At 36.1% G+C, this 25,411-nt stretch overlaps 1 protein-coding gene across 5 annotated transcripts in view; it reads right to left on the reverse strand.

The window, feature by feature from the left end:
• Positions 1-168: 168 nt before the first annotated feature.
• Positions 169-25,411, reverse strand: part of RPF2 (ribosome production factor 2 homolog) — a 46,266-nt gene continuing 21,023 nt past the window's right edge. For all 5 annotated transcript variants that reach the window (XM_010965421.3, XM_010965419.3, XM_045524519.2 and 2 more), the window contains 3 exons: positions 21,263-21,365; positions 15,904-16,048; positions 169-15,168 (listed from right to left, as the gene is read on the reverse strand). In XM_010965421.3, coding sequence (XP_010963723.1) covers positions 14,992-15,168; positions 15,904-16,048; positions 21,263-21,365 — 425 coding nt within the window. In that variant the 3' untranslated portion in view covers positions 169-14,991. The remainder of the gene's footprint in view (positions 15,169-15,903; positions 16,049-21,262; positions 21,366-25,411) is intronic.

The raw sequence follows: 25,411 nt of genomic DNA on the forward strand, positions 1-25,411 counted from the left end.
ATGTAGAAAAAGCATTTAATAAAATTTAAGACTGCTTCATGATTAAAAAAAAAAAAAAAAACTCAACAAACTAGGACTAGAAGGAAACTTAGTCAACCTGATATAGAGCATCTACAAAAAAATCCACAGCCAATATTACACTTAATGGTGAAAAACTGAGTACTTCCCTCCTAAGATGAGGAGCAAGACCAGGATGTCTGCTCTCCACATTTTTATTCAATATTGTGCAGGACATTCTAGCCACAGCAATTAGGCAACAATCAGAAGTAGAAGGCATCCAGATTGGAAAGGAGGAAGTAAAACTATTCTATTAGCTGATGATGTAATCTTGCATGTAGAAAATCCTTAGTAATCCACTCAAAATACTAGTAGAATAAATGAGTTCAGAAAGGTTGCAGAATACAAGGTCAATATACAAATATAAATTGTATTTCTATGCAACAGTTATAATGAGCAACCAAAAATGAAATAAAGAAAAGAATTCCACTTACAACAGTATCAAAAAGAATAAACAGGACTAACTTTAACAAAAGAAGTACAAGGCTCTTACACTAAAAACTACAAAACATCATTGAAATAAATTTTAAAAGGGCTACATAAATGGAAAGGCATCTTACGTGTACGGATAAAGAAAACTTTAAATTGTTTAGATGGAAATACTCCTCAAATTGACTTACAGATTCAATGTAATTTCTATGAAAATCGCAGCTTTCTTTCCAGAAATTGGCAAGCAGATCCTAAAAACTCATGTGAAAATTCAAGAGACCCAGAATAGCCAAAACAATCTTAAAAAAGAATAAAGTTAAAAGACTCACATTTCTCTATTTGAAAACTCACTACAACCAAAAAGAATAAAATGCCTAGGAATAAACTTACCTAAGGAGGCAAAAGACCTATACTCAGAAAACTATAGGACACTGATGAAAGAAATTGAAGACAACACAGATAGAAAGATATACTGCGTTCTTGGATTGGAAGAATCAGTATTGTTAAAATGACCAAACTACCCAAGACATTCTACAGATTCAATGCAATCCCTATCAAAATATCAATGGCATTTTTCACAGAACTAGAACACATAATTTTAAAATGTAGAAACACAAAAGATCCAAATAGCTAAAAAAATCTTGAGAAAGAAGAACAGAGCTAGAGGAATCATGCTTCCTGACTTCACTAGACTATAAAGCTACACTAATCAAAACAGACTCATAGATCAATGGAACAGGAATAAAGACCCCAGAAATAAACCCACACACCTATGATCAATTAATCTATGACAAAGGAGGCAAGAATATACAATGGAGAAAACACAGCCTCTTCAGTAAGTGGTGCTGGGAAAACTGGTAAGCTACATGTAAAAGAATGAATTAGAACATTTTCTCACACCACATACAAAAATAAACTCAAAATGGATCAAAGACCTAAAGGTAAGATGAGATACTGTAAAACTCCTAGAGGAAAATATTGGCAGAATACTCTTTGATATAAATCACAGTATTATTTTTTTGGATCTGCCTTCTAAGGCAAAGGAAATAAAAACAAAAATAAGCAAATGGGACCTAACTAAACCTAAAAGTTTTGCACAGCAAAGGAAATCATCAACAAAATAAAAAGACACCTACTGAATGGGAGAAGATATTTACAAATGATATGACCAATAAGGAATTAATACTCAACATATATAACCCCTCATACTACTCAATGTCAAAGAAAACAAAACAAAACAAAAAACCAACACGATTAAAAAATGGGCAGAAGAACTGAATAGACATTTCACCAAAGAGGAAATGCAGATGGCCAATAGGTACATGAAAAGATGCCCAACATCATTAATCATAAGGGAAATGCAAATCCAAACCACAATAAAATATTACTTTACACTGATCAGAATGGCTATCAACAAAAAAAACACAAATAACAAATATCAGTGAGGATGTGGAAAAACTACATACACTGTTGGTGGGAATGTAAATTGGTGCAGCCACTGTGGAAAATAACATGGAAGTTTTTCAAAAAAAATGAAAATAGTACTACCGTGACCCATCAATTCTAGTTCTGGATATGTATCGGTAAGAAAATGAAAAAACTAATTTAAAAAGATACATGAACCCCAATGCTCATAGCAGCATTATTTATGGTTGCCAAGACATGGAAGCAACTTAAGTGTCCATCAACAGATGAATGGAAAAAGAAGGTATGGTATATATACATATATACAATGGAATACTATTTGGCCAGAAAAAAAGTGAATTTTTCCCATTTGCAGCAACATGGATGGACTTGGAGGGCCTTATGCTAAGTGAAATATGTTAGACAGAGAAAAACAAATACTGTATGGTATCACTTACATGTGGAATCTAAAAAAAACAACAAACTAATGAATATAACCAAAAAGAAGCAGACTCACAGATATAGAGAACAAACTAGTGGTTACCAGTGGAGACAGGGAAAGTGGGAGGGACTATATATGAGTAAGCAAGTAAGGGTACAAAGTATTAGATATAAAATAAGCTACAAGGATATATTGTACAACATGGGGAATATAGCCAATATTTTATAATAACTATAAAAGAATTATAACCTTTAAACATTGTGACTCACTGTATTGCACACCTGTAACTTATACATCATTGTACAGCAACTATACTTCAACTAAAAAAAATTAAAAATTGAAATATTATATAAATTTGACATAATTATGAAACAGCATTATCTATAAAATAAAAGATGCTACATAGATACTTATAGCAAGGTACAAACAAAGTCTCAATGAAATAATCTTCAAATTGTAAAAAAAAAACAAAAAAAGAAAAAATGTCAGAAAATTGACTGTAGTGATAGTTGCACAGCTCTGAATATTCTAAAAGCCATTGAATTGTATATTTTAAACAGATGAATTGTGTGGTATATAAGTTATATATCAATAAAGCTGTTTACAAAATTAACACTAAGTACTTTTTTAAAAAGCAAACTACTTCCTTGGGAGAAGCACTACTATTCCTGGTACTGAGACTGAGGAGATGTTTCTCCTGCAGATGTTCAAAGAGAGTATCCTGTAAAATGTGGTAAATGACAGTGATATCCTTCAAGAAATGGGAGATATCCTTCAAGAGATCCTTCAAGAAATGCACAAACTTAAGGATTTCCTTAGAATACTCTTTACCACTGGTTAGGGCACTAAAGAAAAATGCAATTCCATGCCCTCTTGCTTAATCCAAGAATGTGCTCCAGAGAAATGGACAGACTGCACATCTTTCAGGAGAACTTCCATAACTGTTTCTTTTAGCCTATTTTTTTCTTTCCTTCCCCTCTTATTTGCAAACATAATACATGTTTGTTGAGACAATTAGAGACAAATGAAAAGAGAAAATTAAAATCACCTATAGTTTCACCACCTAGAAATGATCACTGTTAGCTTTTGAAGTTGGAGATAACCAGTGTTGGAAAAAAGTTGTTTAAAAGAAACACACTTAAGAAGAAAAAAAAAAAAAAACCCAAGCAAAATAAAATAAACAAAAACTCCACTTAAAACAGGAATGAACATTTCATAGTAAATAACATGTAGGGTGAGGAGGAAAAGATTTGATTCTGATTCTATCTTAAAAAAATAAAACAAAAATTTATGAAGATTTATGTTGTTTTTACAAGTAGGAGTGAATCAAACTTCCATTTTGGAGATGTGTAACTTTATGAACATATTTAATAACTTGAATAGACAATCTTAATTTCATTGTTTGACCTTTGCAGCACAATTCCATAAAGAGCATTGTTCTTCATATACATTAGAGTACTTCACCCATTTTTCCAAGGCCTAGCTGTTGAGTACTGTGTGACAGTAAGTTCAAGATTATACTCCCTGGTATGTCTATACAATGGGATCTTATTCAGCCATAAAAAGGAATAAAGTACTTACGCATTCTAAAACATGTTTGAATCTTGAAAATATTACGCTAAGTGAAAGCCAATCACAAAAGACCACATATTGTACCATTCCACTTGCATGAAATTTCCAGAATAGGCGAATCCATAGAGATAGAAAGTGAACTTGCCAGAGGAGGGAAGAATGAGGAGTGACTACTAATGAATATGGGATTTCTTCTCTGGGTGATACAAATGTTCTGGGATTGGATAGTAATGAGAGTTGTACAACTCTGTGAATATACTAAAATCACTGATATGCACACTTTAAAGGATGAATTTTATGATACATGAGTATATCTCAATGAAAATTATACTCCCTGAATAGTTCATGGAGAGCAGCTGTTCTCTGCTTCTGGTAAATGAGCTGTCTTCTTGCGCAAATTGAGGACCCTGAGGATGACAAGGGCTGGAAAAGTAGGTCCTACCACATTCCCTAGAGGTGACAGAACCACAGCTTGAAAAGCCCCCCTTGGGGAGTCTTATCTTACTCTTATCAGTTATGCGCCCTTCCCACTGCAAGAAGGTGCCAAGAAATCCTCCTGCTGATAACCTTAAATACACTACTCATTTATACATGAAATTGTTAATGATGTACTTTATTGAATTAATATGCTGCAAAGTCAAATATAGTACTAAAAACATGCCTGCATGCTTACCTGATGACACAGAAGCATATAGGCAAGGACTGAAGACATCGTGGAAGGATGAAAGCTGCAGTTTCTTACAGCAGTGAGATGGTTTTCTCCCTCTCTGTCCTCCTCCTCTTCCTTTTTCTCCTTTGTCTGTTCCTTTATTGTTCTTAAGTTTGCACAATTACGATAAGTAATTATATAATTTAGTCTTCTAATACATTTTCCAGTTGTATAGACTGTGTCTTTTATCTGGGTTAATACCTTGGTAGGTATCATTTAATTTCAGATCACTACTGTTATTTTTAAATAGACAGATTTAGGTAAATGCTATAGGACTATCCCCATTTTTATTAACATGTTCCTTGTACACACTTCCTTGTACACTAACCATAGAAGGTGTTGTTTAACTGAAAGGAGATAATGCATACTTCCTTTTCCGGCCTCTCACAGAATACTTGAATGTTTTTTAAGTGCCTATTGTTAAGCCTAGAATTAGAAAAATGAAATATTTTTTCTATCAATTGCATTACAAATTAGTGCAAATTACTGCAGTTGGTTTTTTAGCTGGATTTGTGTCTACTCAATAATTTCACTTTGAAAAACCAAAGTCACAAGTTGGTTCCAGGTCCATCTAGTTGTGGTTCTATTCATATTAGTAGGAAAGGTCGTAACAACAACAAAAGGAATTTTAAAAAAAACCAAAAACCTCAACAACAAAAAAGAACTTAAAACTTGGTAATTTTCCTACCCCCAAATGTCCCACTATGAAAAGTTTAGACTGAACCCATACTTTCTCCATCTAATGTCTGATCATTGGTCATATTTATGTCTATAAAATTTCAGAGAATAAATGTAATCCCTTTTCCTCCTGATTATTTATGAACATCTGGAGACAACTATTATGTCCTTCTTAAGTCAAATTCCATCCTTTCTCAGAGACTTTTAATTTTCCAGTTCCTGGAACGTGCTCTCTCAAATCTTCATACACTGCCTCCTCCTTAACATTCAGGACTCAGCTCAACTCTTATGTCCTCTTTACAGAGAGCTCTTCCCTTGTCATTCTAGTGTCTCAGTCACTCTCCATTTTCTCTCTCTTATCATCCTCTATCAATTATGACTTTATCATTTACCTATTTGTTTACATATTTTACTGCCTCTCCCTCCTGGAATGTGAGTCTGAGAACCTGTCTCTCTTGTTCGTATCGTTCCTAGTGGAACTGAGAGTTCAGTAGGACCCAGCCATTCCATTCCTAGGTATCCTAAAAGAAATGAAAACATTTGTCCATACAAAAACTTGTTAACATGAATATTCATGGTAGCTTTTTTCATGATAGCCCCAAACTGGAAACAACCCAGATGTCCATAAACAGATGAACAAAATGTGGTACATCTTCATGATGAGATACCATTCAGTAATGAATTATGGATAGATGAGGCAAGATGTGTAAGCTTCAAAATCTTCAGGCTGAGTGGAAGAAGCCAGTCATAAGTGTTCTCCTCTTCTGTTCCATTTAAATAAAATTCTAGAAAATGCTAATTAATCTATAATAACAGAAAGCAGATCAGTGGTTGCCTGGAACTTGGGATAGAGGGAGAATGGACTACAAAAAGGCATGAGGAATCTTCTTGGGGTAATGAAAATGTCCCCATTTTTAAAGTGCTAGTGTTTTCATGGGTTTTTACAAATGTCAAAACTCACATCATACACTTTAAATGGATGTACTTCATTGTGCATAAATTACTTTCCAATTAAGCTGATAAAAACAAATTTTGTTCAGTGAATGCCTTCCCCTCACAATCCCCTGGTAAATCATCTCTGCCTGATCCGGCAAGGTTTAGAGATTTTTCATCACTTTCACCACCACCTTCTGAACACACTCCAGGTAGCTCAAGTTCCTCCAAGGGTGTGCCCAGAACTAGAACCAGCACTGCAGACGGGGTTTGAGCAGATTAGAGTACAGTGGGCCTCTGTTACTCCACCTTTTTATTGCTGTACATTCCTACCAGGCTTTGCTGTTTCCAGACTTTGTCTTATGTATACTGTTTCAGTCAGCCTGAATGTTCTACTTCTCTCAGTGCAACTTAAATTTCTGTGAACATTTCTAGAAATCTGCTCACACTGATGACTGGCATTGGGTATGTCTCCTGGGTCATTTCCTAACTATTTAACTACCTCTCCCTTATTCTAGCAATATTTTGCCCTCTAAGTACTGAAATTTTCACTTATGTGATTAAATTTCTCCTTTTGGCTTCAATCCACTTTCCAAGACTGCCAAGGTATTTTACATTTATGTCTTCTAATATTCTCACTGCTTGTGTCATCCAAAAATTTAACAAATGTGTCCTATTTTCACTCAGGTGGAAGATAAAACTGTTTAAGGTGCAAAGGTCAAGGACAGAGCTCTGAGGCTTGCTAATAAAGATTTCCTTTGCAGATACCACAGACTTACTTGTCATTCATCACTCTTTGGGTACACTGGTGCTTCAAATCACCTTGAATTGGCCTGAAGCTTTTCTAGTTACATCCCATTTCTCCATTTGAATCACAAGAATACTTTGACAGACTTAGATGTCTTGTTGAGAATTCACTAGACTAGGAATTAGAAGACAGGGGTTCTATTTCCAGCTTTACTGTTTTCAGCTGTGTAACTTCAAACAAGTTACTTAATCTTTTTGAGCCTAAGTATATATACTACCTTGCACTATACATCTTACAGGATATTTTAAATATCAAATGAAATCAACATGTGAAAATGTTTTTTAAAGATACTTGTGTGAGAAGATATATATTACATTAAATGTTACAACACCAAAAGGAATTGACATTAATGCCCAATAGTAGAATGACTACATTTTAACACATCCATATAATCAAATAGTATGTACTATCAAAAATAGTGTTTTCCCATCTAGACAGGCAATTTTGATTTGTTCTATCTGCCAGAAACTCAATTTAAATCCAGCCTCTTTTTTTAACTGATGAGTTTTACATTTTTATATCTGATTCATGGCTAAAATTTTAAAGTGGAGACTAGAAGGTCTCTGTATGTTTGTATGTCATAGATGTATGATATTGGCAAAACTAAATGGTAAAAGAGCTCTATTTAATTGGCTTAGAGGAAATTAAGTCTTATATAAATACTCAAAAATATAAAGGAAACCGGCCAAAATGAATTTCAGGTTCATGTTATCTAGAAAGTATTTAGTTCTGGTATTGGTATTGAAGCTAGCTTAAACTTGCTGGTTTAATTAATGTAAACATGTCTGTAGAGTCATCAATGTTAAGTATAATACTTATGTTGTACCTAGGCTTTCTAGAGGTCAAATAAGACTTTATTATACCTGTTACAAATTTGTCAACAAGAAAAGTAACTCATGTTAAAAAAAAAACCTTTCAAGAAAAGAAAAATAAACAAAATAAGAGCTTTGACTAGAGGAGTAATTATGTTTTGGAAATGTCTAATTAAAATTGTCTCTCCAGATTTTGGTACTTAAAACTAAGTTTAAAAAAACCTCACTATCTATGTCATTTATAAAATATTAAAACATTAATTGCTAGGTAGGTCTAAGTTTACCAATCTTTGCCTTCTTAGAGAAAACAAAACAAAACAAAACACTAAAGTATAAGTTTCCAGTCAGGAAACACTAATATGACAACCAATTCACAATGGCTTGCTTCTCGGTTTTTGCCAGACATTTAAGGTTTTTAAGGGTTAAAGTTATAATGTATGTAATTAAAGCTACTAAAATAATAAAGGAAACATCTCCCTAATAGTAGAAAAATAAGATGTGTGTTTTCAGTAAAAGAAAGTTTGTGGAAAAGAAACACTGAGAAAAGAGTTTTATGCATAATTGGGATTTTAAGCTCCCAATTTTAAGCTCCAGCTAATTTTGAGATGCTTTAAAGGAACCCTGAAGCATCTTAGATATTAAATTAACTAGGATTATTTGGTATGTTAAGTTAAATATAATCAGCCATAATTTTAGTAGTTGCAAACAAGTCTCATTATCAATTACAGGTGTTTGACCATGACTTTTAAGTTTTTTGTCGTTATAGACAGTTGAGATGCTGCTACAAAGGTGCTTTATCTTTAAGAAGCTTCATCAGAAGTCAATGGAAAAAGTGGGTTACAACAGTCCAACATCAGATGATGGCTCTGCAAGGATTCCTGTCCATATGACCCTGACACAAAAACAAAAGGCTGTCCTGCCTCTGGGGTCCCTAGATTAGGAATTCAGAGATTTTTACTCCCTGATAGGCAGGGTCAACGCCCCTACTCAACCTGGAAGTTGTTTCATCACCCCTCTGCAACCCCATAAGATTATGGGAGTAAAATCTCTTAAGGGGAGAATGCAATGGGTGGGAAGGAGGGCAGGGTACAGCCATTCAAGGAATGACACAGCAATTAACACTAAGATGGTGGAAGATTCAACTCCCAGTAGGTCTTGAGGCCCAAGATGGTGGGAGATTTGACTCAAAAAGAAAAAAAAAGTGTTTTCAAAAAAATAATTAATGACAAGAAAATGCTTATAATCTAATATTGATTTTAAAGAGCAGGGTACCTAGCAGTTAACCCTACTACTACTGGTTAAAAATGGAAGGGGGTACAAAGGGCTTTTGTTGGTCTTGACAATACTTTTATTGCTTGATCTGGATAATAGTTATAACAATACATTCGCTTTGTAAAAATTCATTGCATTTACTCATCTGACCACTTACCCGTTTGTGGGTATTAGTTCAAAATATTTTACTTTAAAAAGTTTACTTTTTTTTTTAAAGTAGAACTCCAAAATAATATAAGGTCATATTCTTATTTTAAGAACCTGTATTTTTAAAGTGGCATGAAATACAGTAAAATGTTAATAGTGGCATTCTGGATGGTGAAATTACATGTGACTTTTATCTTCTTCTCTGCAACTTTCTCTTCAATAACAAAAAAAATGATTTGTTTGTTATAATCAGGAGAAAAATTAAAAATGTAAAGAAAATGCTTTCTAAACTGTAAATATATACAATGTAAAGCATTATTCTAGCACAATGCCTGAAACATAATAATGCTTGATAAATCTGGAGTGAATGATTTCTCCCCTATCCTAGTACCAGGCAAGTACTCTTTTCAAAAAAGAAATGGGATTAATTGACACTCTTAGCTCCCAGGGAACCCACACTGGCTCTTAGCAATGATTGTCCTTATTTCTAAGAGCTAACAAGACACCTATGTAATGATTCTTCCCCAAATGTTGCCAGAACCAAATCTAGAAAATAACTACCTCTGCCTCCCTCTACTTCCTCACAATTCCTTCAAGGTTAGCCAATGTTCCTCTTCTTGGATTGAGGCTCCAAGTAATTTCAATCAGTCTGGTGCTTTTGATACCACATCTCACCCCCTTGAGGGCAGAATGCCCCACTTCTCAACCATGACGGCTCTGCTACTCTCACTTTCTAAGCATGGAAATCACAGAATTCTGGCAGCTAGTCAGAATTGCCTTATCAGGCCCCCTTTAAAAAAAATTGTCATACTACTACCACCACAAAACAAAACAAAGCTTCATTTATTTCCTTTGCATTTCTGGAAAAATGCTGGGAACTAACATTTCTAACATCACTCTTAGAGAACCATACCACAAACTGATGTTGCCCATGGTTTTCTGCCCTGTCTTTGCGGCCTTGTCCTTTTAAATATTAGCTGAAGGCTCAGCTCAGATCATCAGGAGAGGATGACAGTTTCTTTTAATGTCACCACCACCACCCCGCTGCCCCATCACCTCCCAGCATTTTACTGCCCACTTCCTTCCCACATACTCTACTTTTGGATCCCCCACACCACTTGATCTTTGATTTTTCAAGATGCAGTTTAATCCTTCCCCAAGGTCTCCCTATGTGGAGGTAGGTGCTGGGTGTAAAACTCATTTGTGACACAGACTAGCTTTAAGTGATGAGCCAAATGATGGAAATGGGGCCTAAGGGGACAGCAATGAATTAGCACTCTTTCTCCCAGTGCCATAAACCCTGGGTTGCCTCTGAGCGGCCAAGCTAGAAGCCCTGTTACAGGCTGTCATCTAAAGTGATGTTTCTACTCAGATCACCTTGCCATCTGCTCTGTCAGCTGACTCTGGGGAACTAGTTAAGGGACTGGGAAAATAAACAAGTGATGAATGTGAATCTTCCAAGTCCACTTAAAACATACTTTAAATAGGTTGTATTTGCCCTCCGGGAACCTCTTTTAGAGACTGCATGCCATGTTTTGTTTGAGGACAGAGGGGTTCCTTGAACACAGCGTCCACTTTAGCTCAACTTGAACTCTGGGTGCAGCTCCCACCCGCTGATCTGGTGCCCAGAGCTCGTGCCTCTGCAGCCCTGGGTTCCAGCTTAGCAGGAGGGCCTGCCTCACAGAGGCAACAGCTGCCACTCTGCTTCTGGTTGAGGCAGTTATTAGTTTAAGGAATCAATCCCAATCCAGTAAAGAACTTAAAAGCTCAGGGGCTTTGATCTTTGCTTGGCAAAAGCCCCAGCTGCTGAGTTCTAGCAGCTTTGCCATTTCCCCCTTTTTCACCTTCTTTCATACAGGCCCCAGCCCCACTAAGTAGCAGAGGCCCTGACCGGCACAGCACCAGATCTTTCTCCCCATGCTTGAGTATGAAGGGGTACTGGTGGGGCACTGCAATGGTTTAGGGGACGGAGAGGGAAGTTGTTTAAAGGCAGAAGCAGAATACGAACAGAGTTAAAATGCATGCTGGTTATCTAAAAAGAAAAATCTACCTTACATTTATGCTGTATTCTAAAACTTTTTCCCTAAGGGCTTTGAGTTGAGAAAAGCGCAAAATGGCTCCAACTCAACCAAGGCACAGTTAAAATTCCTAACATGGCATAACATGGCCCACTCTGGCTGGTACAGGAAACACACAGTGATATCTTTGCTGTTTATAAACTTGAATCACTTGAGTTGTTGGTATGAGAGGAAAACAACATACCTTCCTACCTTCCTTCCTTTTTCTTTCTCTTTCTCTCTTTCTTTCTTTTCTTTCTCTCTCTCTCTCTACCTACCTACCGAAAACAATATACATTTAAAAGCAAGCTGACTTTCTTCTAGTAACTAGCATAAACCTCAAGCCACCAAGCCCAATTTATCTTCTTGTTCACAGTAGCTTATTTAAAAGGATGTGAATAATATTCTATACAGTTTCATAACGTAATATACACTAGGATACACATGCCTTTAATGAAGCTCTGGGATGTTTTGACTACTTCTATGATGTATTAAAAGTGCATTACCAGAGCAGGGATGGGACGCAGGGTATAGCTCAGTGGTATAGCCTGCTTACCATGCAAAAGGTCCTAGGTTCAATCCCCAATACCTCCATGAATGAATGAATGAATGAATAAATGAAATAAATAAACAAACTTAACTACCTCTTCCCAAAAAAGTAATTTTAAAAAAAGTGCATTAAGGACATAAATGAAGACGCTGTATTGTTGCTGGCTCTTATTTTTATAACGGACAAAGTACTGATACCTGAAATTCCATTAAAAGACAGACCTTCCCTGTGTGTCAAATTTAGCAGTGGTTTTAGTAGTTTTAACTTCTTCCATTTTAAAGCTTCTGTGAATCTTTTCTTGGCCTCAACCTTAGGTGGAGGGGAGGAGAAATGGCTAAAAATAAAAGGGAAAGGAAAGAAAGATCAGAAGCAGCTGGATAATCAGATAATTGAAAACAAACTAAATTTGGGGTAAGTTCTTTCCCTCTCCTTTCTCTCTTGATTTGGGTAATAATCTCTCTACTTTGGATTATGTTCAATACGAAGAAAACGAATACCAGCATTTAACTTATAAAAAAGGAACTAAATTTCATGAAATCACGTATAGTTTGGTATTAGTATTAACATCCTAGAAAATACAAGATACTTGGTATATACATTAAAAAAAACCTGCTTTCCTCAACTATTAAAATTCAAAGTTAAACTTAAGATAGGCAATTTAGCACCTCTGTTGAAATGAATATATATTCTCCAATCTACATATGTTGTGTTCTGAAGTCCAAGGATAAATGGAAATTAAAATGCACTCCCCATAAAAGTGACATAAATGGTGGCTCAAGAGCAACTACAACAAAAAGCTTTAAACTAGCTTTCAGTAATACTATATAGTACTTCTTTTATGAAGATGCATCCAAATACCTATTAGACACTATTATCAGAAATTTAAAAATTACATAGGAAAACAGGATGATATTACCAAATCTCAAATGAGAGGGTTATTGATTAAAATGAACCAAAAAAAAAAAAAAAAACCACTCTTAAGACAACATCCCATCTGCAGAAAACGTGGTCACCTTTATATCAAGATTGGTTGAATTGCTGGGGTAGATCTTCCTGATAGAGAGGGGTCAAGGTGTGTGTTTTTGGGACAAATGGTATGAAAAATACCCACCAAACTGAGACGGTATCTTGAGGCTGAAAAATGAAGAAGGCAGCTCCACGTCATCAATGGCTTAGCTTATTATAGAGTAGCTCACTCACAGGATGGGACTGGGTGGGTGACATCCGGAAGCATTTGCTGCTGCCATTGGGACAATTTTATAGTTAACCTAGGGTATGGGGGTACGTGCTCAGAGACAGGAAGTGCATTCCTAAAACAAGATTTACAAATGGGTAACCAGTCTCACGGGCGCCAGGAATACGTCAGCAAAGATCTTCATCATTGTTTGGAGAATAACAGCACAGAGGCCTCCTGGACCTAATGATCATTAAACAACATCTACTAACTACAAATCCCCTGACAACAGAAGAGATTTACTACACAATACAGCCCTAGGAAGGGTCAGTTGAAGGACAGGAGGAACTGATGGGGCCCAAGATGGCATCAGTCATGCTAACAACCATACAGTGTGTCAGGACCCTTCCTGGAAGTGGTTGGTGAGAAGGTCCCATTGCTTCAGCTCCTGAATCACTATCTTCGTTAGTGTTAGCTGGACCAGTCAAGGGGAGCCACTGGGGAAGGACTGCAACCACTTCTGAGGTCCCTTTCTTGACTGCCTGTCTCCCCAACTACTGTCCATCTACCTGCAGATGGCAGGATATGAATCATTTTAATTTAGCCCTATCTCCCCATTTAGACATAAAATGCAAATGTCTACTTCAGATCCAGAACTGTGTAGTCTGATTAAATGTATAATCAAGCACTAAGTGTAAATGAGTGATATCAGCGCTCCCATTTTTATGGGGAAGAGAATATTAGCCATCTGGAGGGGCTGGAGAGGGAAGGCTAAGGAATGAGTTTCTAAGAGAAGGGAAAGGATACAGAATGTAAAACTGAGATTCCAGCTTTTGCTTAGTGTCAGCAAACTCAGAAATGCATGCACACATAGGCACTAAGGAGCTCCTTAACGTGGAACTGAAAACAAAAGCATTTCTACATCATATAACACATGGTTTATGTATGTTAGTGCTTTTACAACATAATCGGCTTACGCTTGTATAAAGAAGCTTCTTTGCCAGGGACTCAATCAAGGAAACTAAATTCTACATTTAGGGAAAACAAGTGTGCAATACTAGGATGAGGAAGTAGAAAGCTCTTCCCAGTTATCCTAGGCACAGGGCCAGTCTTCAAGAAAATTTCAAAACAAGCTGTTTGGCTTTGGCTTACTCCTACTTGGTATGCAAACACCCAGGGCCTTCATGTGACCTCTAGCTGCCTAGAGCTGCTCAGTGCCCTAAAGTGTCCTGTGTCTTAAAACTTACCTGATCTTTCCTTCCTCATTTTTATCCCTATCAAACTTCCTTTCTTCAAAGAAAGGTGATAGGGCTCCACTTAGTAGCAAAATCTCTTAAAATAATCAGTAGAAGGTAATATATCAATGATCAGGTACTGGGCATCTCTTTCAGACCTGTGTTTTAAGACAAAAAGCTTAAAATCTCAAAACAAATCTCTAATTGGTAGAAATTCAGGCAAAGTAACAGGAAAGAAAAAAATACATTCAGGTTGTGAGTACGTCTTGTGATATGGGTTCAACTTTCTAGGTAGCTCCAGGTACTGAGTGTGTATACAGTTACTTTGGACCATTTCAACTTTCCATGACTTCTTCCCTTTACCTAAAGCTTAATCCAAAATTCTCTAATACCAGTGGTTGTTCTGGAGATCCCTCCTCACTCACCTACCCAATGAGGTAGGGGACTTTGTGTATGTGTGTGGTGGGGGATGAGAGGGAAATTCATATCATAGAGAGAAAATGGCACACCACGGTACAGTTTCAAGTAAGAAGATAACTTTCAACCTAATACTAGTACGTTATTGTTCATAATATACATAATGTAGTTTAGGTAAATTATCAAGTTATAAAAATATAAAACAAAACTTTGTAAGAAATTCAGAAATAACTGATGCTTGATAATTCTCTTAAGTAAAGACTACAATTAAACTGTAGTTATTGGCTAAGTTCCATCAATTCTTCTTAACTCTCTTTGACTTCTCCTGGTCTTCTGTTATCCTCTCAGCAGGTCGTTTCTTTAACCCCTTCATTTTCCTGGTTTGTAGCTTGCTTAGGTCTTGCTTCTGCATATGAATCCTTCCATAAGTTGTACCAAAAGTATCATGAGAGATATTTTTCTTCTTCTTTGGCTATGAAACAAGAATATATAAATATATATTTAATGGTGTCTACTAGCAGGAACTGGTATCAATTTCCACTGGTGAGCACCAATGGAAATACAGAGTCTATAGCCTTAAAGGCCTTTTTCTCAAACTTAGGTATACATGTAAATCACTTGAGGATCTTGTTTAAAAGCAGTTTCTAATTCAGCAAAACTAGAGTGGGATCTGAGATTCAGCATTCCTAACAATTCCCAGGTAAACTGTCAGACCACACTTTGAGAAGCATTAATACACAGTACCCTAAACAATATCGTGCACTTAGAGAATTTCCCGTGTTTAGCTTAAGGAATTGTGACTATCATTTCCATCTTTGTTGGCATTCCAGAGATGCCATTTCTAATTGTTTTTTTAAAACCATTCAAAAGTCCAAATCCATTTTATGCATGCACCCGGGTAGTACATCCTATGCTTAAATCCCTCCTCACAATGCCCAAAATGATTCTCTTTTTGGCTGAAAACTTTTTGGCAGTCTTGGCTACCAGAAAACTCCCAGCAACACCGGATGCCTGGTTTCTACAATTCTATTATCCTTTACAGTGGGCATATTTGCATCTTCCTTCTTTCCTTGGCTTTGATAGTCTAATTTTATCTACCTTATTAATCTCTTTATGTATGTTCTTTAACGTAATAAGGCACAAATCCTTTTTGGGAATAAGACTGGAGTATATAAATAAACATTGCATCAATCTGCAAGTCATGTACCTTGAGGGCTTTGGGCATTTTCATAGATAACTTATAAAGGTCATCTGATGCTAGGTGTGTCCTCCTCAGAACCAGATCCAGTGAGGGTCCCATCTCTTCCAGTTCAATTCGTGGTGTTCTGCAGCCAGATTTCTTCAACAGCAACCTTTACAAAACAGTAAAAAAGAAATGTTGCTCTGACTTTGATAAAAGTCCCATCCCCACTCTGCCCCCAAATATTTTTGTTCCCATGTTCAAGAGAACAAAAATCAGTTCCATAAATAATATAAAATATTTAGAAAGGCTAAGCTTATTAAATACTTGTATATGTAGGCCAAGTATATTCTTTGGTTTGCTTATTTTTAAAAATCAAAACCAAAAGTATATAACACTGTTGAGAAACAGCAAATGAAACAGACAATTCTTCTAAGAAATGAAATCCTTTGATTTTACTTCTTCATCTTACATAAGTATAAAAATAATTTTAACTAGGTCTTTGAAACATCATATTTACATGATTAACAAATTCTTTTTTCTCTAAGACCCATTCAGCATCAACTTTTCTCCACAGAACATTTACTGCTCTCTATAGATTGGAATGAACTCAAAAATCTTAATAATAAAACCACAACTTTCTGGATACCATATGTCCAAACAGCACTGGATCTGAGAACATATGAGGGATACAGTGGGAAAAAAAGAGATTCTCACAAATTCTTTTAGTGAGCGATACCACAAGAACAGCTCAAAAAGCTGAAGGTTATTTGAGTTGAAAGACTCAATTTGTTATGGTGGCCAGATCTCCACATGGAAAAAAAAAGGACTGAATAATAATGTTTAAAAAGATCGGCCTTTTCACATAAAAGCTGGAGTGTAAAGAGGCAATAGTTGACATGAGAGATGAGAGAACAGGAGAGGAAAGCGGAGTAAGGAAGACACAGGAGAGACGTGAACACCAGGAAGCAGGAGTGAGGGTGCAAAAGCTCATTAACAGTCCTGCGTCGCATGCAGACCAACCAACACAGTCCACTCATGCGAGGGATATTTACTAGCTATGGGAAGTGTCATAATGATAGATACGCTGTATTAGACACAGTAAATTAAACCCAACTGAACAACTAAAAACAAACAAATAAATAAAAACACCCCCCACAGCCTAGGATATGTAAAGAGCAAAAAAGTTAAACAAACAAACAAACAAACAGATACTACTGTAAAAGATAAAATACTGACATGGGACATGAAGGAAAGAAGCAGAGTAAAAGAACCTAATCAAAAGCCCTTAGTACACTCTCCTTACAGTGGTGCCAGAAGAGACCTGAGAAAGCCTGTCCCAGGCTCACTGGAGGGGAAAACACTAGTAGAGGCTAAAGTTGGCTGACATCATGGGATCTTCCCTAATAGCTAATTCAAAGCCTACCTCTGCAGGGACCATTTAACTCTTAAATCACAGGTCCTTCTGAATTTGCATCCACATTTTCAGTACCTCCAAATAAATGACATTTATCATGCAGAACTCTCATCAAGATAAATCTTGATTAATATCTCGGGTTCAGTAGATTGCTTAAGAAACTGCATAAATAAAATTTCAATGAAAAAATTTTCTACCACTTAAAATGCTGATTTTCAGCTAAATGGAAAATTTGTCAATCCAGAACAGTTCATGCCATGCCTGATGGTTGGCAGATTACCCAAGTACCTCTTTATTTATGCAAGCGTCCTCCTAACAAAGTAATTTTTTAATTTTGTTGTTGTTGTGGTTTGGGTTTTGGGGGGGCATAACTTGTTTATTTTTAGAGCACGTGCTTGGGATTGAACCCACAACCTTGTGCATGCTAAGCATGCACTCTACCACTTGAGCTATACCCTTCCCCCTCCCCTTTTTAACACCCTTATTGTGGTATGGTTACTGTGCAGTAAACTACACGTATTTCAAATGTACAATTGGATGAATTTTGATAGATGTATCAAAGTAATATTTTGAGTGGTATATAAAATTAAGATTATTTCCAAATAACTACACGTAACTACATATGTTGCTATTTATTGAATGAAATTACCGTGCCATACTGTCTGTGTGAATGATCTTACCTTAATCACTTCACTGAGTATGTTTATTATTCTATTTCTACTTCATAGAAAATAGAAGGATGTATAGCACAGGGAACTATATTCAATATCTTGTAGTAACTTATGGTGAAAAAGAATATGAAAACAAATATATGTATGTTCCTATATGCCTGAAGTATTGTGTTGTACACCAGAACTTGACACAACATTGTAAACTGACTATACTTCAATAAAAATATATTTTAAAAAATAGAAGGACACTTTCTCCAATTTTCAGTTCTCTGCATATAGTTTCTGGCATTGGGGCTAATATTTTTTCTCTCTATTAATAGTTCTTAACAGTGAAATCTAGAATCTAAAATCATCAATTGTTAATCCTTTGAAAAACAACCTGGGGAAATAATAAGAGAATTTATAAAGGATTTTTGTGATCAGACTAAGGAAAATGAAGAAACTAGTAGACACTGACTCTTTAAAAACAAGCAAAGTTAAAACCCTTTCCTTTACCCATATCCCATCATACACATTGCACTTTTTTTAAAAGACAGACATTTCAGTTCCAGGCCTTCCTATCTCCAGCCAAATATCTACTGCCCCAAACTTTTGTATCACATGCCTAATCTCCATCTCAGATCCTAACCTCAAGTTTTGTTTTTTGTTTCCCTGTAAGCTCTAAATCAAAAGTGATTTTCGGTTCTGCAAGACTACATGGTATAAGATGCAGGAACACAAAGACAAACAGAACTTAGTTCTTTCTCTCAGATGTATTTAGGCTATTCAATATGTTAACTGGTTACATATTTAAATACAATTTCCCTATTTCTTGAGAAAGACAGGAATTATGACTCTTGTTTAAACTGTAATTTCCTTATTATTCTCTCTTCCGTATCTATTGACATTCTGTTTTTATTACGTAAACTCCTTGCCTAGAATGCTGTGTTTGCTTTTTAAGGTATGCAAATACTTTCTGTTTTGCTTATTTTTCCCCATAAAACCTAACCAATGCCATAGCAAAGGTATATGTGGCAGTTACTAAAGATTCTCTGTTTCATAGTAATAGTTCTGGCCCTATGGTAAATAAAATTCTCCAAGGACTTAATTATAGGAAATGCAGGAAGATGTCAGGAACTCTATAATTTATTTCCCCAAAAGGTCGGGTCGAAGACTATCAATGTAATTCAGTGTTCGGAGTTCCTTTCATACCAGAAGCTCAAAATCATTTTATAAGCCTTATCGATCTTCACAAATTAGTGTCAGTATTAAATATTATCTTTTACCAGCTGCTTAAGGGTTGGCTCATAGCAAAAGAAAGAAGGCAGGACACCCAAGAGCAGCCTGTGGGAACGCCTAAGAGGCCCCACTGTGTCAGACACACTTCTCAGGCACCTTCCCACCTTTATCCACACCCCTCTCCCTCTTATAAATGAGAACCATCCATCTCAGAAGGACCCCAGAATCACCTAAATGGTATCACTACACTTTGTAAAGGTAAAATAGAGGCCCTGAGAAGTGACTTATCTGTGTCATGTGGTGAAGCCTAGCACAGAGCCAGGTCACTGGGCTCAGAGGTGATGCTCATTCCTGGGACCACCTCTTCCCTCCCCTCCCAGGCATGGCATGGCTCCTGGGGGCTCATCCACGTCAAGGGATTTTTTCCCACTAGCGGCTCGCTCTCAATCACACTGTCCATTTTCTATTTCAAATCAACAGCTAACAGGTATTACAGGGTTTATATGAAACAACTGGGATTAAAATTTCACACTAGTGTCTCTGATTTTAAAAATTCCAATCTTTTTTTCATCATGGGAGATGCCATGCTAACCTAACAGTGATTCCAGCAATTATATGCTTCTTAAAGTAAGTGGATGGATGGATATGTGCAGTTACATTGCCAACTTACCCTTGTTTGTAAGTCTGATTTGCTAATTTTCTGTCCATTTTGTTTTACTTTCTCTGCATTTCTTTCTTTTCAAGTTAATCTTTCTTCTCACTAAATACAAGTTCTGATACAAGTGAATACTTTCTTTGAAACTGTCCACTGTGAGTTTTTGGTTATTGTTATTATTCATTTCTCATTCTCAAAGATGTTTATATTCCTAGCTTCTTTGTATCCCCAGGGTCTTCTTGTTTAGTATGTTTTGAAAAAGATTTTTTTTTTTATGTTAGTGATTTTCATCTTTTAATTCTTGCTCTATAAATAGTAGTGACCTACTTTGTAACATTATTAAAGGCCCCAAAATCAAATTTGGAAATTCAAACAGACTTAAAGGGCTTTTAATCTCAACTAGTTAAAAATGAGAATAAAATCCCTAATTACATCTTGCAGTCATGTGGATATTTTACTGCATTTTGCCTTACTACTACTATTATTATTATTTAACTAAGAAAAAAACTCACACTTTCCACTGTGAAAAAAGCAAAATTAAAACCATGGATGATGTACACCAGAAACTAACACAACATTGTACATTAACTATACTTTAATAAATTTTTTTTAAAAAAACCACCAAAAACAACCATGGATAAAATGCTCAAGTCCACAAATGGTTGCACAAATAGCACTACTGTACAGGAGACACCGTCCACACTGGGCTGTCAGCCCTCAGGCAGCACTGCCATGCTGCAGTGCAAAACAGAGATCAGTCTGAATTCGACGTACAAAGAAGGCAGTTTGTGGGGGTCAATGTATTCTCTAGAAAAGCGTGGGCTCCATTACCAGTGCCAACACTATTTTAAATAAGAGAAAAAAGTCAGGCTTACCTCAAAAGGCACAGTTGTAGCATGTCATTAAGGTTTTAAATGAAAACAAAATCAGCTTGTTAGGATTTATATTTATACTGAGGTGGGAGTAGGGTAGAAAGGCCTGGGCTGGAGAAAGAAGGTAAAATGAATCTAGCCACTGATACCTCTTTATTCCTTTCAGACTCCACTTTTCAGACTCGGGGTTTTGAGATTTGCTTTGGCTGGCCTAAAACTTGTGGTTTGGCACTCTAAATCCAGTCAAGAAAAGTAAGGAGACACTGCATAATGGTAGGGAGGGTCAAGACTGAATCAGTGTTCAAAGCTCAGAAGGAGCGTAGCTTTCAGTGCTCCAGAGCCCTGTAAAAGTAGGGTTTCCGAGGCAGAAGTTAGCAGGGGGATGGCAGACTTGAGGGTCAGCAAGCACAGAGCTGCTGTGTCACTACTACCCTGCAAACTCTCCAAGCGGGCTTTTGGCCAGACACCAATTCTAAGTTTGAGCTCTATAAAACAGTCACATTAAAATGCTAACCTTGAGGATTAATAAAAACATGCTAAGAAATGCACTTACTTATAGCTTCGAAAATAAATCTTCCCATTCAATGCAGTGAAGTGCAGAACATAGTCTAAACCTGCCAGGCGGATGTTTGATACTGTAGGGCCTCTGAAGAAATCTAAAAGCACATATTAAGTTGTTGAAAACAAAAAAACAAAACACAAAGAAAACCCCACAAAACTTGACACACCTTTAAAATTCAGCTGTTCAAACTTTGACTATTAAATCAAACTAGCCTTTGTTTTACGGTGGAGGCCAATAAGCAAGAAAATTCTACAAAGAAATCTCAATTATATGAGCAAAGAAAAGCAAACTAAGTGTCAAAGCCCGAAAAGAACCATCAAGATCAATGAGTAGGCTGTTTTCCCACAGATCATATTAAGTGAGATGATTTTAAATAATATACAAGTAGAAATAATTTACAATACATTCTTTATGTTATTACATACCATTTTCCATTCAGAGCAGGGACATAAAGTTTCCTTTTAAAAAGAAGAATCAATTTATAAAGAAAAATCTCCAGTGAACAATACTATGGATACTACATGGACTTGGCTGAAGTTATAAAGGTGGCACATGAATGAAGGAAGCTTGGATATAAAAATAGCAATCAAGTTTGGTGACTTCACCATGAATAACTGAAAAATTGTGCTGAACGCTGGAATTTGACACAACATTGTAAAATGATTATAAATCAATAAAAAATGTTAAAAAAAATGTTTGGTGACTTCATTTTACAGATAAGAAGATTAAACCTGGAGGAGGATAAGTGGAAATATATGAATAACATTTAGCTAAGAAAAAAATTATGCATAAAAGGCCATCCAACTTAATTACTTAGAAAGAGCTGCCCCAAGAGAGGTGATGTTGTGAACAGGAAAAATCTCATTCTGTCCCAATCTAAAGTCAACCAGCATTTTTCTTCCCTCTTCCCATTAGCTCATAAAATGGGAATTATCTCCATGTGCATGGACATAAACATCTTTCGTTGCTTGCTTTTTCTTTCTCATGGTTAACTAAAAGAAAATTACAGCACTAATGTACATAAAATGGATGCAAGTGTGAGTTGCACCTGTATACACCACCCTTCCCTACTACCCCAAACAAAAATCCCTCAGGGATATTTTTATAAACCAAATATGCACTTTTTCAAGGTATTTTGATCTAAAATTTGATCACAATTAATGAAGAACTTTCCCATGATTCTGCCAAAGCCTGATTCTCCTTCAGTGGCCAACTTACTAACGTAAACACCCACTCACTGTTGTGGCACCATTACTGAAGTCAGAATCATTCTGGGGAACAAGATATGTACATTCCAGTCCTCCCTGAAATAGCTTTTGTAATGCAAACCTCACAGGCATAGGTGCTTTTTTCCATAAGCTTTTAAGACATAAAGAAAAGAATGAAATGAGGTAGAACGTTTAAGAAGACTGACCCTTACCTCACACCATACACAAAAATTAACTCAAAATGGATCACAACCTAAATGTAAGATCTAAAATTATCAGACTTCAAAGGAAAATTTAAGAGAAAAATCTCTGCAATCTTAGGATAAGCAAAGGTTTTATTTTTTAAACAAAACACTGTAAAAACATACTATTAAAGAAAAAAAGGATAAAATAGACTTCACAAAAATATAAAACTTCTGCTTTTTAAAAAACATCACTGTCTGCAGATGACATGATACTAAACTTAGAAAATCCTAAAGATGTACCCTCCAAAACACTAGAGTTCATCAATGAATTCAGTAAAGCTGTAGGATACAAAAGTAATATACAGAAATCTGTTGCATTCCTATACTGTAACAATGAATTACCATAAAAAAAAATTAAGGAAAACAATCCCATTTGTCATTGTAGGGGATAGAAGAGGTAGAAGATAAATTGGTTATAGTTAGAAGGAAAGCCCCAGTTTGGACATTTTTTTCAATTCCAAGTGAAAATAACACCTCAGGTGTGGCTGTGTCCATGAGTAAACACATTGGGAAAGGGCACAGGGGGCTGACCTCACTCCCTCCTGCTATCACTGCAGTATGTGGTTACTCCTGTAGATGGGAAAGATCAGGTGATCTGGAGTCAGAGAAGAGATCAGATCCTGATTCTGCCACTTACTACCTCTTTACTCTGGACAAATGTTAACTGGTCTCAATTTCTTCATCCACAACATAGGAATAATATTACTGTAATGAACTGAATGTTTAACCTCTACTGTGGCTATATTTGGAAATGAGGCCTCTAAGGAAGTAATTAATGTTAAATGAGGTATGGAGTAAGAGTGGGGCCTGACCCCACAGGTTCAGTGTCCTTATAAGATGAGATACCAGAAAGCTTGAACCCCTCTTTCCTGTCTCTCCCTCCCTCCCTCTCATGCAAATACACAGAGGAAGAGCCTTGTGAGCACATAGTAAGAAGCCAGCAAGAGAGTCCTCACCAAAAACTCAGACTTGTAGAACTGCAAGAAAATAAATCTGTTGTTTATAAGCCACCTAGTCTATGGTATTTTGTTACGGCAGCCTGAGGAGACTAATATAACTACCTTTGCAGAGTTGTAGAAAGGGTTAAATTTAATAAATTGCCAGACCTTACCTATGGTTACTTTCATTAATATATATACTCAAGTGGGTAAGAATTAGGAAATGAGAAAGGTTAAAAAAAATTTAAATGACAACTGCAGATGTAGCAGTATATGACTACTGATGCAAAGGCAATGAAGGAAAAATAACCCAGTCAGGAAGTTAAATTTAAGGTTGGCTTTAAAGGAATACTTAATAAAACTAACCTATTACTTGATTCATTATCATCTTTATAAGTTGTCATACTAAAAAGTAACCATAAAAAGTAAGATGGACTGAATCAAAAAATACTGGTTTTCTTAAAAAAAAAAAAAAAAAAAAAAAAAAGAAAAAGCAGGACCCATTAAGATGAACTATAAATCTATATAATATTTAAGCAAAACATAAGGAAAATTCAGAATAAATAAAATGGATATCTAACATGAAAATACTGACGTTAGCTTTTCTTTCTAGCCAATTAAAAAAAGGAGGGGGCACTCTTTAGCAGGAAAACAGCCCTTGATAAAAACTCTTTTCCTACTGCTCTATTTCATTTGAACACACCAGGCAAACCAAGAAGTCTGCAACTTTCTTATTTCTTATTTGTATTAAAAACTCAACTTTGCTCAGTGCCAGACAAACTCACTCCATCCCTCTGCCTTCCTTTCTTCTTTACCCAGATTCCTTTTCGGTTTTCACTCCCTCACGCTATCACCGCAGTATGTGGTTACTCCTGCCATCTAGTGGAAGCACAAAATAAGAAGATAAAGCCATTCAAACAAAAGCAATAAAGCTCTGTTATAACAAATTATAATTATACAGAAGAACAAGGGGGAAAGAAGCAGGAAATCTGGTCCAGTGGAGTACAAGTACTAGGAATCTTGGCCCCAAAAACCCCCTTGATGTTTTGGGGTGTGTAATATTGAAAGAAATGTGGTCATTGTCTTCCATGTAGCTTTTTTAATATAAATTCATGGACAACACAAGTAAGAACCTACAGCAGAGAGACTGCAAGGGAATTATTCACCATGGACAAGATGAACAGCAGAGGCAGAAAAGCATAGGCTTTGGGTTTCAATTCTGGCTCACCTACCTAATAGCTCTTAACCTCTCCATACCTCCATTTCCCATTGGAAAAATGAAACGTCACCAAACTCAACAGCTTTAGTAAGGATTGAACAGGTAATAATGATATTCAGTTTTTCAAAAACAGCCATTATTAAGAAGAGAAACGAGAAGTCCTGAAAATTGTAATCCCCAAATAAGACCATATATAATCCCAATAAGGAAAAATGAAAGCAATGTGTCTGCCCACAAACTTTTTTGGTTGGTTCAGATTTGTAAAGACCATGTATACAATTTATTTATAATATATACCCACCGAATTTTCAAAAGTGATCCTGGGGGCAAAGTATAAAAAAATCCAAAAGGGCAACCAAAGAAGTTACAGCTTACCTTCTAAGAATGGTGCAAGAAAAGCTCAAATGGAATAAATTATTTAAACTTGAGAAAATGCCACTGAGTATCAGAAGAGTTCATATCTTTTGGGACAAACTAAATCACTTTCCAGAGTTCGAACAGAGATGGCAGATGTGATCACAGAGTACTAA

Source organism: Camelus bactrianus, chromosome 8 (assembly GCF_048773025.1).
Source record: "Camelus bactrianus isolate YW-2024 breed Bactrian camel chromosome 8, ASM4877302v1, whole genome shotgun sequence".
Lineage (NCBI taxonomy): Eukaryota > Metazoa > Chordata > Mammalia > Artiodactyla > Camelidae > Camelus > Camelus bactrianus.